The sequence below is a fragment of the Alexandromys fortis genome, unplaced genomic scaffold, assembly GCF_014885135.2.
Source record: "Alexandromys fortis isolate MF-2015 unplaced genomic scaffold, M_Fortis_MF-2015_v1.1 scaffold_184, whole genome shotgun sequence".
NCBI lineage: Eukaryota > Metazoa > Chordata > Mammalia > Rodentia > Cricetidae > Alexandromys > Alexandromys fortis.
The window spans coordinates 504306-518218 of NW_026068125.1; the positions used below are offsets into that span (position 1 = coordinate 504306).

The 13913-nt window shown below is 37.8% G+C and overlaps 1 protein-coding gene across 1 annotated transcript; it reads right to left on the reverse strand.

The window, feature by feature from the left end:
• Nucleotides 1-7393: 7393 nt before the first annotated feature.
• Nucleotides 7394-9693, reverse strand: LOC126490661 (myotubularin-related protein 9-like). Its single transcript, XM_050125734.1, is given in 4 exon segments — nt 7394-8381; nt 8383-8579; nt 8581-8975; nt 8978-9693. Coding segments are annotated over 4 exon segments (1650 nt in total). The 5' UTR covers nt 9525-9693; the 3' UTR covers nt 7394-7870.
• Between the last annotated feature and the right edge of the window lie 4220 nt (nt 9694-13913).

Below are 13913 nucleotides of genomic sequence, written 5' to 3' on the forward strand. Positions count from 1 at the left end.
ATAAATATATATGTGTGTGTGTGTGTGTGCCATGTGTGCACAGGGCATAAACACACTCAGGTTTAAAGACAAGTGCAAACAGCTTTCCAGAAGTCTCTCTAGAAATGCACACTCCTGGGAAAGTGTGTGAGCATCCCCAGTGTTTTACAGCCTCAATACCATGGAACTTCCTGCCCTTAGTCTTTTAACTCAAGTGAGCATTAAACTCTTATATAACCTATGAGGCAACAAGAAAGTAAAAAAGTATATTTTATATCTAATTTATATTTTATCATAACTAAGGAAAACTATAATTATAACTATCTAGTCTTCAAATTCAGAAAGACATAATATTACCTAAGTAAACAGAAAGTCCATTGTAAGCAACTTCCAAAACTCTGGAAATGACAGAGATATCTGGTTGACTGGACAGTCACCCAAAGTTCTTTTGTAACTTTGGGGCATGCATTTTAAGCTTATAGGCCTAAAGTATCTGGTAGATTTTTTAGTGAAGCAGGAAATTTGATGGACTGTTCCTCCTATTTTTGTCAAAATTTACCAGTTTATTTCTTGTAGAATGTCTGGCAGACTCTTTCGTGGAGTAGGAAGCCCTACATGATTGTCTCACCTTGTTTTTGTCAAGTTCAGCAGTCATTTTCTTATGGGTTCTGCGTGTTCAGTTTATGCAGCATATTGTCAAGCATTCTAGACAAGAGCAGATTGTTGGCCAAATGATTAGTTTAAAAGCAAACTCCATAAGGGGCTTCTTCAAAGTTAGTCATCCTCTTGAAGTAACTGGGTTTGCCAGAAACAGACATCTCATATTCAAAGAATTCTAAGTTATTAAAACATTTTAAAAGTCATATTCCGTAAGTCTTTCAAGTATTCAAATATTACCTATCTGAAATATATCTCTTTATTACCTTGTAAATTTATAAAATGAATTTAAGTTTGACTATAATAGATGACTATTAATTTATATTTCTTAACAATAGATTGCATTTTTAAGTGAGCTGCATAAATATAATACTTTAAGTAAGAGTAGAAATATACATATAGTATGACAAAATTGACTTTAAATTTGTCTCAGTAAACAAAAATCCATACCAGTGTGAAGTATTTTGAGATTAACAGTTGTTGTTTGTATTAAAGTAGACTTAATGTACCTTTTTATTATTTTTATGTCATATCCCCCTTTTTTCTTTAGAAAGTGATTGACTATGACCATTAACCATTTACAACCAACCCCTTTTAATTGAAAACAAGTATTCATAAACAATATTTTGGAAATTTGGACATAGTTTTCTATACTACTTGCTGCTGATGGAGTCATTGATAATCTTATGGGGAACCTGAGAAAATTTAGAATTATGGTTAAATCTTGACTCTAGTAGCCTGTAAGGCTGCATACTCTCAGCCAGTAACCTTGAACCTATTCTGGATGTTGAGTCAGCTGGACCATGGAGACCTTGCAGGGGGTCTTACTTGGACAAAACATATTAACCTGAAATGAATGCATTGCTTCTCATGTCCTATGGAAACAAAAGCAGACCCTCTTTTCCAAACAAACTATCCGTAGACCCAAATTTCAATGTCAAGATACTTTTATGTTTGTTTAGCTTAGCAGCCCCCACTATCAAATGTCTCTCTGCAGTTAGTTCATTAAAAATCAAAATAGTCAAAAAAAACCCCACAATAGTATATATAATTCTAGGTCTCTGTGTATTATCTATCTTTATGTGGCTTTTTATTACTTTTATTGTCTCTTTAAAGACTTTGATTTTTAAACTATTTCTTTTTTTCTATAACTGCTCATATCCATTTTCTTTCTTTCTTAAGCCTACATACATTTATTGATCACAGTATGAACGGTTTTAAGGTGTTTTATCTGAATCTATCTTTATTGCATATCTCTATTTATTTTTATCAATGTTTGAAACTAGTAAGTGGATGTGACTCGAACCAGAGCAGCCTCTTTGGCTGTTTGTTGTGCCCAGTTTGGCTTTCAAGCATGGTGGAGATAGCAACAATCCTCACTCTTACCTCCACGCAGTGCTGCTATCAGTCAGCAGGCAGCTGGCCCATAAAAAGTTTTTGCCTATATGAGTAAAAACTAAATCTATCACATATTGAGCAGCTGATTAACATCACTGTACTGAGGCATGTGTGGGACTGTGGAAATACGCCACACTGCTTAGCTCATAGTGGCTAGCAGCCAGCTCCATCCTGCAGGCTACTGTTAGGAGATACATGTCTGCACTGCTGCTGGCATGAGACTGTGAGACTAGAATCCCAGTATTACACCATTTTTGATTGTTTTGTACCAACTTTTTTTAAGTTTCCTCGGGTCCTGTGGATATTTGAGAGTCCCACATTGGGTGCCAAAATGTAACTGGAGACTATTAACTGTCCTGTGTGGTCCCCAGAACCAGTTTCTTTCTGGCCCACCAGTCCCTGAAGCTATGTATAAAATAAACATTTTGAGGTTTAATAATTTAATTGTTCAATAGCTCAGGCTTCTTACTGGCTAGCTCTACATATATTAATTGATTTCTAATAATCTATGTATCATCATGTGCCATGTGGCTTACTAGCAATGCTCTTTGTCAAAATAATTATTCAGAGGCTTAATATTATTATAAACTATTTAGCCTAGTAGCTCAGGCTTATTATTAACTGTCTCTTGCAATTTAAATTAACCCATATCTATTAGTCTATATTTTTCCACGAGTCTTGTGACTTGTTACATCACATTGTGCTTATTTGGTAGCTGCTGAATCTCTCAGAATTTGCCTTCTTTCTCCCTATCCCTCTGCTTGGATGTCCCACCTAGCTATATTCTGCCTTACTATACACCAAAGCAGATTCTTTATTTATTTTTTTTCTACTACTATCTGAAATAAAATACAATTTTTTTTCATTTATTGAAGATCAGTTTTTCTCATACAATATACCCTTATTATTGTTTCCTCTCCCTCTGCTCCTCTCACTTCTTCCACACTCCTCCTCCCCTCCAGATCAACTCCCTTTCTCTCTCATCAGAAAAGAGCAGGCTTCTAAGAGACAGCAATCAAACATGGCAAGGTAAAATACAGTAAGATAGAGGAAAAATATTTTTAATATTTTAAACTTAAATAGAAAAAGACCTTTTGGGGGAATTTAAAATGTTTTTCTTTCTTTCTTTTTTTTTTATTGAGAATAAGAAAAAAAAGTTTCCGCCTCCTCCCAGCCTCCCATTTCCCTCCCCCTCCCCCCAATCTTCTCGATTCTTTATTAACCAATGGTAATAAAACATATTCAGATCATACAAGGGGTACCCCACATCAGACATACTTGAAAAAATCAAAAACTTCTTTTATATTCATTCATTTAACTTTGATGTTGCTGAGAAATATGTGTGATAATACAAGTACACAATTGAATAAATATGGTCCCTACTCTTAAGTCATTTGAGACTGGTGACAAACGTGAGGATCACATCTATTCTTACAGAACACTAAGAATACAGGATATTACTGTATGAGAGATTGAAGCCATTTAGATAACTTCCCATTGGATATAAAACTCAAGATAATCTGTGGAAGAAATACAGAAGGTAGCTCTAACACGAATTTAGAGGATTCAGTGCAATTGGTCTCATTTCTCAATTTCCTTTACTTACCTTACCACAAAGATTATAACTGTTAACACTGTTGAAATCCCAATCATTTCTTAGAATAAACCAGTGATTTCTGATGCTTTCCCTAATCTGTCCTGCTTTTTCTCTTTGAAGTAACAGAAATCTAAAGTATTTTCTCTAACTTCTCATCCTTTCTCTGTACAAAAAAAAAAAAAAAAAAAAAAAAAAAAAAAAAAAACCTCGGTCTTCAAGTGTACTTAAAGGAAAACATATATAATAAAGTTTAAAGACATCTGTTCTATGTAGAGACAACAATAAATCTGCCTATGACAAAGGTGTTCTAGACAATGTACCCTGAGAAAATTGCAGCATCAGCATGCTGTCTCCTCTCCTCAGGATGTTTCTGGCACTTAGGAGAGGAGGAGACAACTGAGAAAAGAATCACAATTTAGGAAAAGCATAATGTCCTCTCCAGGAAGAGGAAAATAGTTAGAAGTCATTAAAAATAAAATAAGCATTTCATAAAAGCATAAGCATTTGTTTGAAAAAGATTACTTCATTCACATGTGCTCCTGCAATTATTAATACAATGTAGTCCTTTCAAAAGTAAAGATGTCAAATTACCTTTGCAATAGTTCCCAAATACAAATGAAAGTTGCAGTTCTAGCCAAAAGAACTGTATTGAATCTTTCCTGGTGTATTAACTTTCTATAAATGTGGTAAAGTCAGACTTTTTATTCTGAATGCAAGAGGAGATATGGGGGATTTTCATGTTCCATTTTATTTACTGACAATGAAATTATTTGATTGGAGGTGTTTATTGGAAGACACACAGGCACAGCACAATCAAGGCTTGGGAAGATGGATTTCTTGCAATTTCAGAAGTCAATGGTATTTCACAAATACTCTCAGTGCTCATTATTGACTTTCAGGATAGATATTCCTACTTATGAAATGAATTAGTCATTGATGATACAGATAAATATCAGCTCACTCCAAACACCCATCAGTGTCAAGGTAGTTTTACAATTGGTCTCTGCTGCACAACTCTTCCTTCAACAATGTTCCTTTACAAAATTTAAAAAAATGGGTGGGAAATCACTGTCATCAAGACTTTGATGAAAATGATAATATTTCATTATAAATTATATGTATACACAAATAAATAATTTTAAAATTGTAATGAGTTATGAGAAATTCAGAAAACAAAGAACTATTTGCTATTCTTACACAATTGTGGGAGGAAACAGAATTTATATAATGCCACCATTGGTTTTTATTAGCATTCAGTTTGGAAAATCTTCATTATGTATTCTGGATATGAACTCCTCTCTGGATGTATAGTCCACTTATAATTAGTTCCATTTGGTATGCCTTCTACATTGAGATTATAGCCGTAATCATTCATCGTCTATGCCACAGCAATGCTTAAGCATGCATGGGCAGCCTGTTTGTGGTAGTTCTCCAGTTCTTCTGATTACATGCAGTCCTAGATGCTTGTATTATCGTCATACCCAAGGTTCAAGAGTCTTCCTTTATGCTGTCAATTTTATGTTTTGGGGGCCTTCGTTATCACCTTATTTTGTGCACTCCTCCAAGCAGTGCTATTTTTGGTTATCTGCCATCATTCATTCTCATAACATGGCCAAAGTATTTCAAGCATCATTGCTGTACCCCGTAGTTTACTTCCTTCTGTAGATAGAGATTTTTTAATATCATCTATGCTCAGCCTATCTCTTCGTGTGACATCTAGAATCCTCCTGAGATATGTCATCTCAAACACATTCAGTCACTATTCTAAGGAGAGTTTCATTCTCCAAGTTTCAGAGTTGTAAAGAAGGCAGCTCAAGACAAGTGTTTCATATACTTGTAATTTTGTTGTTGTTGTTGTTATGTCTCTTACTGATCAAACCTTTCTTAGTGCCTGGAATTCAGCCTTCACTATCCTGTTCTGCCTCTTGGTATCTGAAATAGTTCCTTTCTTTGAACTGAAGTTTTCTCCCAAATAAACAATGTTGACTGTTTGATTGAGGTTTAGATTCTTTCTTACAGTGTTAAAATCTTTGTATGCCCTTCTCAAGTGCTGTATCTCAATCTTCTTGATGTTTAATTTCATACCAAGGTTTTCACTTACTGCCACCACTCTATCTACCACAGCCTGCAGCTCATTTGGACTTTCAGCAAGTAGTGCTATATTATCAGCAAAACACAAGTTATTGACTTGCACACCACATATCTACATGCTTATCTCCTCATCCTCCAGGGCTGTTGCTATTATTAATCTCAAGAATATATTAAAAAGTAGTAGTGAGAGGATGGATCTCTGCAACACTCCTATAATTGTCTTAAACTGGTCACTTAGTTCTCCACAGTGTTTGATTGATGCAAAGCTATCTTTAGAGGCATTTTGTACTATTCTTATGATTTTTCTCTGGGTACCTGTAAAACCTCATTGTTTCCCAAAGTCCTTTCCCTCTGAATGCTATGAATACCTTCCTGAAATCAGTGTAACAGACATGTACAAAGTCTTCTCCAAATTCTTCTTATTTTTCTGCCAGTTGCCTCAGAGTGAAGAACTGATCTATTGCACTCCTGTTAGCTCTGAATCTGCACTGAACCCTTGCTAGAATTTCCTTGATCCTTTGCAGGATAATGGAGAAGAAGATCTTGTGGCTATGCCACAAAAAATAATGCACCTGTAGTTTTAGCAGTCTATCTTGTCGTTCTTGTGTAAGAGAATTATGACTGAATGCTTCCATTCTGTGGGAATCACTTCATGCTCCCATATCTCTCTGAAGAATCTTGAGAAGCACCTTGGCCCTGAGCCTATTGTAGCCACCTCCAGTTCCTCCACCAATGATGTCATTCACTCCTGGGGCCTTCCTACATTTTTCACTCTTGATAACTTCCTCTATCTCATTCCTGTTGATATTTAATATTTTCTCATTGTTTCTGGTATTTGAGTGGCTGCCGAAGTGTTTCTCATTATAGTCTATGTTGACAGCATTAGGGTTGTTGTGCAGGGTGTCAAAGTACTGTCTCCATCTTTGCTTTGTTAACAGAACAAAAAGGTTCTGTTAACCAGTGACTTTGCCCATCTTTAATCACCCAAATCTGAGGAGCATCTCAGGCAGTTTTCCATCTGAGAGCTTCATAGACAAGATGTGTTTTATTATGGAGTCTAGCCTCTTCAACCTCTTTGCATATACCTTGTATATTCAACTCTCTATCCTTCTTCACTCTTCTTTTGACTTTCCTGGACAGATAGTTGTGACATTTTGATGTCTGTGATTGTTCCTTCAATTGATCGTTAGCTCCCTTCTTTCTTCCACCAGGTTGATCATCTCTGCAGTAAGCTGTTCTACTGGTGTTGCCCTTCTTGCATAACCAAGTGTCACTTCTGAAGCCTCCTGTTTAGCTCTTTTGATTTTCTCCAATTTGCTTTCTGTATTTGTAAAGGGTTGTTTAATGATTTCCCTCATTTTTTTCAGCAGTTGTCTTATATTCTTTCCATACAGCTGAATTCATCAGTTGTTTACAATGAATCTTCCATTTTATCTTGTCTAGCATGCCTCTCCTAAGTTTTAGGTGATTTTGTCCATAACAAGTAGGTGATCTGACCCTAAGTCAGCACTAGAAAATCATTGACTATTTTGGATGCTATGTAAGAGTTTCCTGGTAACCAGAATGTAGTCAATTTGTCCATATTTGCATTTCTCAGGGGATTCTTTTTTTTTTTTTTTTGCCCTTACAGAAAGATTTCTCGCAAATAACTATTCTGAATTTTTACTTCTTGACAAAATAGGCTTCGTTAGTCCAAAACTGTTTTTAAAGGAGAATGGTCGTTTTACAGCTGGGGTGGGGAGTAGGGGCAGGAGGACATGTTAAACACAAAATTCTGGCTTCTCAACCATTTCTGTTTTAAAAAACACTTCTATATTTGAATGCGTATAAGCCTGGCTCACATTTTCGATGGACTGTTAACTAGACTGGACCACTGTTCAGAACGCGGTGATAGAGGACAGCATAGGGCACAGGTGTCATACAGTTAGTGATGTGACAGCATCTCCTGCTCCCATGGCAAAGGCCTACCAGGCCACATTGGTGTGTGTTAGGAGACCTCCATCTTGCAGTGTTGAGAAAGCCATAACATTACAGGATCCCACATCTACAGCCAAGTTCAAGGTTACTGTGTACAGTAAACTGAAGGGCAAACAGAGGGAGAGACGGACTCAGGCCTAGATAGGTCCTCAGGACAGATGGGGACATCCTTCAAGGACTCTCTCGTAGACCATCATCTGTTTCCAATTCAGCCAACTGCCTCCTCAGGATATTGACCTTGGCTTGTAACTCCTTGTTATATTCAATGATGTTAACCATTTCTTCATATGCTTCATCCAGATACTTGGAGGATCTGCTCCAACGTAGGAAAATTCCTTCCCACAGATGGAGACTCTGTGGAGCTACAGAAGGCCAGATGACTAGGTTGTTGGCTTCAAAGAGTGGATTGGTGAATTTACTAAGCTCGCTGGGCTGATTGACCCACGACCACAAAGACATTGTTTTCTGCTGTAGTTTCAACTTACATCTTTCACTTTCATTATTGCCCAGGAATGTTCCGAACTGTGAGGCATAAGCATGCTCAAAGAGCATGATGAGAAAATGCTCGTTAAACTCAAAGGAGCAAGGGAACTGCCGGAGGATCTGCCACACAGAGTCCAAGAAGAGAAGAAACACAGGGGCCTCCCACTTCTGCTTGCTGTTGCAATAAGCTGACTGCCCAGCGCTGTTGGAACGGGTGACCTGCCTGCAGCCACTCTCTCTCTATCAGGGCCTCAAAGCCACGGATGGTCCTGCTTCTCAGTTCCAGGATGATCTGGGCCAGGGAAGTCACCTGCAGCGTGGAATCAGTCCCTTCTGTCCCATGAATCAATACCGACGCTCCCTCCCTGTCAATGCACTGGGCCGCCAGACAGGCAGTAGGCAGTGGTCAGAACCTCCTTGATGTGTGTCAGCCAGTTGGAGGTTTTCAACTTGCCGAGCCATCGATCCATGTTGTGAGTTTGTTCATTACACGCTTCCACTAGCTTGATTAAGCTCTCCTGAAGAACATGATATCTCTCAATGGACTTGTGAATCCGCCTCCACTGGGGATAGTGAGCTTCCTGTTCAAAGCCCCCTCCTTTGGCTCTAGCTTGCTGGGCCACATTTAGTGATCTTGTGTCAATGATGTAACCACGCTTTCCTGCCCTGAGGGTGGCATTTATCAGCTTCTCATCTTCCTTGCACCTTCGCCCATTTGTGCCAGTCAGAGGCTGACGGCTTCGCATAATCACCATGCCGTTCTTTTTATGGTAATAGCTCAGTACTGGGAAGCGCCCCCATGTCGAAAGGATGCCACTTTCCGAAGAGTTTCATCATCGACGGACTTGGGCACAATGACAATTGGCGGGTAGGAAGGACAGACAGCAAATTCCTTATTGACATAACTCAGTCTCCATTCACTGGTAGCAGAGGAATAGAGCTCAAACTCTTGTTCAGGAAGGAAGGAATGCCAGCCATCTTCAATCACCTCGAACATAGGTCTGTAGAAGAAGGGGTACATCAGGGTGACAGAGTCCAGAGTAGACAATGCCTCAATGGAACTGGCTATATTTAAACATTCCTCCATCCCAGGAATATTCAACTGAATAATTCGGAAATCTTTACATTTTATGATGATGGTACCCAGAGAGCCCACTAACCGTTTGCCAATGGCGTCGATATTTGAATGGAGGAGCCAGAGCTCCTCCGTGTTGTCCTGCCGGGAGGACAGGATCAGGTGGTGGCCCGTCAGACACAGGGTCCCGTCCACGGCAGGGTAGAAAGGCCGGTGCAACACCACATTGTCCACCCGTGGGGTCTTAATCAGCTCCGCGAACTCCATGGTCCCCGGGTGGCCTCAGCCTGGGGGATGACGACTCCCGCAAGTGAGATGCGGCTAATCCGCCCCGAATTAGGCAACCCTAATGGGCGGGTCCGGGAGGTCGAGCCCCGCCCCGGTTGGGCGTATGCGGCAAGGCCTGCGGGGTCCGCACCACCCTGGACCCGCTCCCTGGCGTTGTCTCTTCCCCACCACTGGCCGGGGCTCGGCCTGGGGAGGCCTCGCGGCAGGCCCTGTAGGAGCCGCTGCCACCGGCCTCTGACGGCCGGGATGCAGCATCCGAACCCGAGCCGCTAGGGACTTCTGGCGGAAGTAGCTACTGCCTGCCTCTCAGGAGATTCTTATGTCCAGCATCTTGACGGATTAGCCTGCTTAAATTTTGTGTTGGGTATGTATAAATCATTTGCATAGCAGAGCTCAAGCAGTCATTTTCCTCTAATATTCCTTTGTCTGAATTCATATGTTTACATTACACTGTAGTCCATTCTTTCTCCAATTTCTTGCATTGAAGTCACTCATAATGATTAATATGTCATTCTTATGCACCTTGCTGACTTTGTTCTCTAGATTTGTGTAAAAAAATGTTAATGACATCCTCTTCTGCTTCCGCTACTGGGGCATATACCTGTATGATAGTTACTGGATGTGTTATTGTCTGAAATCTGGCTGATATAACTCAGTCATTTACAGGTCTGTAATGCAAGCATGCAATTTTGGACCAAGCTAGATAATACTAAAGCTACACCCGTTGCGCATTTTCCCTTTCCACTGGAGTTATAGTTTTGCATCTGTTTACTACAAGTTCTTGTGTCCCTGTCCAATACATTTCTGCCAACCCAATGACATCTCAGCTGAAGTGAGCAAGCTCATGCATGAGCAAGCTGGTTCTCCCAACTCTGTTTAGTGTTCTCAGGTTTCATGCCCCTACTGTGGTGACTCTTTAGCATTAAGAAGTGCCTTTCTTGTCCATTTCTATCACATCCCTTCCCCCTTTTGGTTTTAAGAGAGAAGTATGATCTGTCCTGTACTTAGGACATGGAGGTACTGAGGCACTGCTAGATTCTGGGACTATGTTTCTGTGGAACTTTTACATACTGGGTTTTAGGGTCTGAGTTGATGAGAATGACTGACCAAGTTTCTTCCTCATGGTCTTAATAACTGAAACAAAATCCAAAATACTAACTTTCTTTCCTTGTCACTATGAACTTTCTGATGTAATTTTGGCTACTTAATGTTTATTGTGTCTATTCTGTATTACCCACATGACTATAAGCAAGCAAACAACAATCAACATTTGAATAGATCCTAAAAATAAAAATATTTGGTTTCATTTTAAAATGTGATTTATAGAAAGTCATTTTAAAACCATAATATTCATGAATAAAGAATGGAAAATATTAAAAAGTTATCAAATACATATTAAAATTAAATTTATTTGAAAAAATATTCCTCATATACTAGAAGAAACTTACTCATTACAATATTTCTTTGTACTTGCATTTCTTGTTCATCTTTTCTGCCATTTTAATATCCAGAAGTAGTTGAAGAGATTTGAAATAAAAATATATAAATAAACACAAAATTTTTAATTTGTGATGTATTTTTTAAAAAATATATAAACTGGAATAAGAAAGCTAAGAAAAATTATAAAAATTCTTAAGTGGGGCAAGATTGAATTAGTGATTTCCAACATTAGCACTACATTCTAACAACTCAGGTTAAAAGACAACACAAAGATTTCCATATCACTCCACTGCCATTAGACTATAAACACACTGGGAGATTTCTCAGCCCTTATCGACATTTTCTCATGAGGAATTTAAACAAGAGCTTTGAATAAATTTATGTGTGAAAACCTCAATAGCAGGTTTTCATTTAATAACAGGGCATCAATAATATCATTTCCAACTATTAATGAAAATTAAGAATTAATATTTAAAGAATTCAATTATGGGAATTCTAAAGTGAACAAAAAATAGAGCCAAGCTTATATATCTTCTTGTTCTTCAAACTTTAATAAAAAGGAGGATAATATGAGAACTTTAAAGTCATAAATGTTCTGTAAATAAATTCTATGGAAAATAATTTAATACCAACACACATGCAAAAGTAATGAGTGTTTGCCTATTATATTAAGCTAAGTGGTACTTTCAGGAGGTAATTCATAGTAGTGACAAGGACACCTCTTCAAAAATACAGCTTGTCCAGACAAGGAAATAGAGAAGCATAGACATCAGAAACATAACCAGAGAAACATACCAAAGACTAGGAAATATAGATTCATGTTACCTTGAGAAAATTCTCTCAGCTAAATTTTGACAAATGTTCTACAAAAGGTGTTTTCTAGAAAGAATGAGTGTCCAACTTGTAGAGAGGCAAGTCTCTGGGCTATGGTGCTTCTCAGGCAGCCTAATTCCAAAGGCAGGAACCCTACTTCCTAGCTGTAAAAGGTAGATTAATTTTGTAGGAACTCTAGCAATAAATTCTATTTTAAAAACAGATTACTAGTGATAATGATAGTATTTAAATTACCAGGCAATGTGAACATAGAAAGATAAACCATGTAAGTTAGTATAATAACAAATATCTGGTAGACATTTAGTCAGTGTTGGAATCATCCAATTTTTTATGGCTTCCTCTCTTTTCTCATACAAGACAATACATTCTGACCACAGGTTTCTCCTCCATATACTCCTGCCAGAGTCCCCCCGCATGCCCCTCACCGAGATCAACCCCTACTCTGTTTCCTCTTCAGAAAAAGGTAGATCTCCAGAAGACAACAGTCAAATTGGACAAAAATAAGACACAAAAAGACAAGTCAAAAGCCCTCCTACTGTTTATTATTCTATATTAATAAAATTAATGTATTCCAGCATTTTGCAGAAACAAAGCCTCAACTCGAAGAGGATGAAAGACTATAATCTGAAGCCAAATATGGGCAACCATGTCCTGAGAACACAGAGGTCACTGCCCATTCCATGTTACAACATGAAAGTAGTTCCATGAAGTTTTTATAGTAACAGAAAAAAGAAAGTCATAAATCAAGATACTTTTTCAAATACATTGATGAAAACATCAGGGGCAGGTTACAGTAAGGTGGAAGAATCTCAGCTGTAGGCCTCAGATGCCTTCTGGTGCCACACCTAGATTTTTGGTTGGTGAAACATTTGGTTTTGTTAAATTAATACATTCCAACAGATTTTTATCTTTGTCACAGGACATTAGGTTCTAAAGAGATCCAGGCAAAGGAACAGCTATAAAAGGGAATATTGATAGTCAAAGATAAATTGTTATTAGGCTATGGACCTGCAACATTCCAAACTTGACACAGTCATTGAATTTCTAATACATGAATCAGCCTTTACGGTAGAAGTTGAAGGTCCATCTACTTACCAGAAAATTTTGTTCACTATAAATATCAGACAAATATGTGAAGTGTTCTATATTGAAATCTGAATAATTTACTCTTTCATTTTGCCTTAAAAGTTGAAAATCTAAATGTGTTATCCTTTAGTGGAAACCATTCACGAAGTAAATTGGACCTGGGAAGAAAGGATAAGTTTATAGCCATAACTTAATTTTTCTATAACTTAATTTAAAAAGGTATATGTATGTATGTGCCTGCAAGTATATATGTGCACATACATACAGATGCCAATGGACATCAGAAGAGGATGTCAGATCCTTTGGAGTTGGACTGACAGGTAGTTGGGAGCCACCTGATGTGAATGCTGGCAACTGAATACTGACCCTCTACAAGTGCAGTAAGAACTCTTAACTGCTGACTGATTTTTTTCAGACCTCACATCTTAATTTTTAATCAAGACCTTTTAGTCTGGTTACAGGTTTTATGTGAGTAGATATATTTGTGTTCATTAACTTAACCATACACTTCACATTTTCAAAATTTCTAATTTACAAAGATTTGTATCTTCTAAAATCATATTATATCCACTCATCTTTAGAATACTTCAGCAGCATTTTTTAGTGCCTTATAGAGGTCTACAAACTCATTATGTAAGACAAATTCGTCTGGAACTGGCATTCTTGTCAAGACCTATCATGAGTCCCACTTACTTCTCGGGCTATAGAGAGACACTTGACTAAAATCTTGGTCTTAAATTTAATAGCTATGCATCTTGTGTGGATAGCCCTGGGCATCAACTAGAGCTGATACTTCTGATAGACATGCCAGGATAATGGTTAAAATGGTTAACTTTCTTTTGCTCTTCCTTTTACACAATTTAATCGGACCATTATGACATACATAGTGACTTGCCTTGTATTCAAACCTAAAGTAAAAATTTGACGAAAATATTTTTATATTAACGTTATTAAAAATTTCCTCAGTAAGTAATTCAGTTTTTCAACATTCATACACCCAAAATTAAT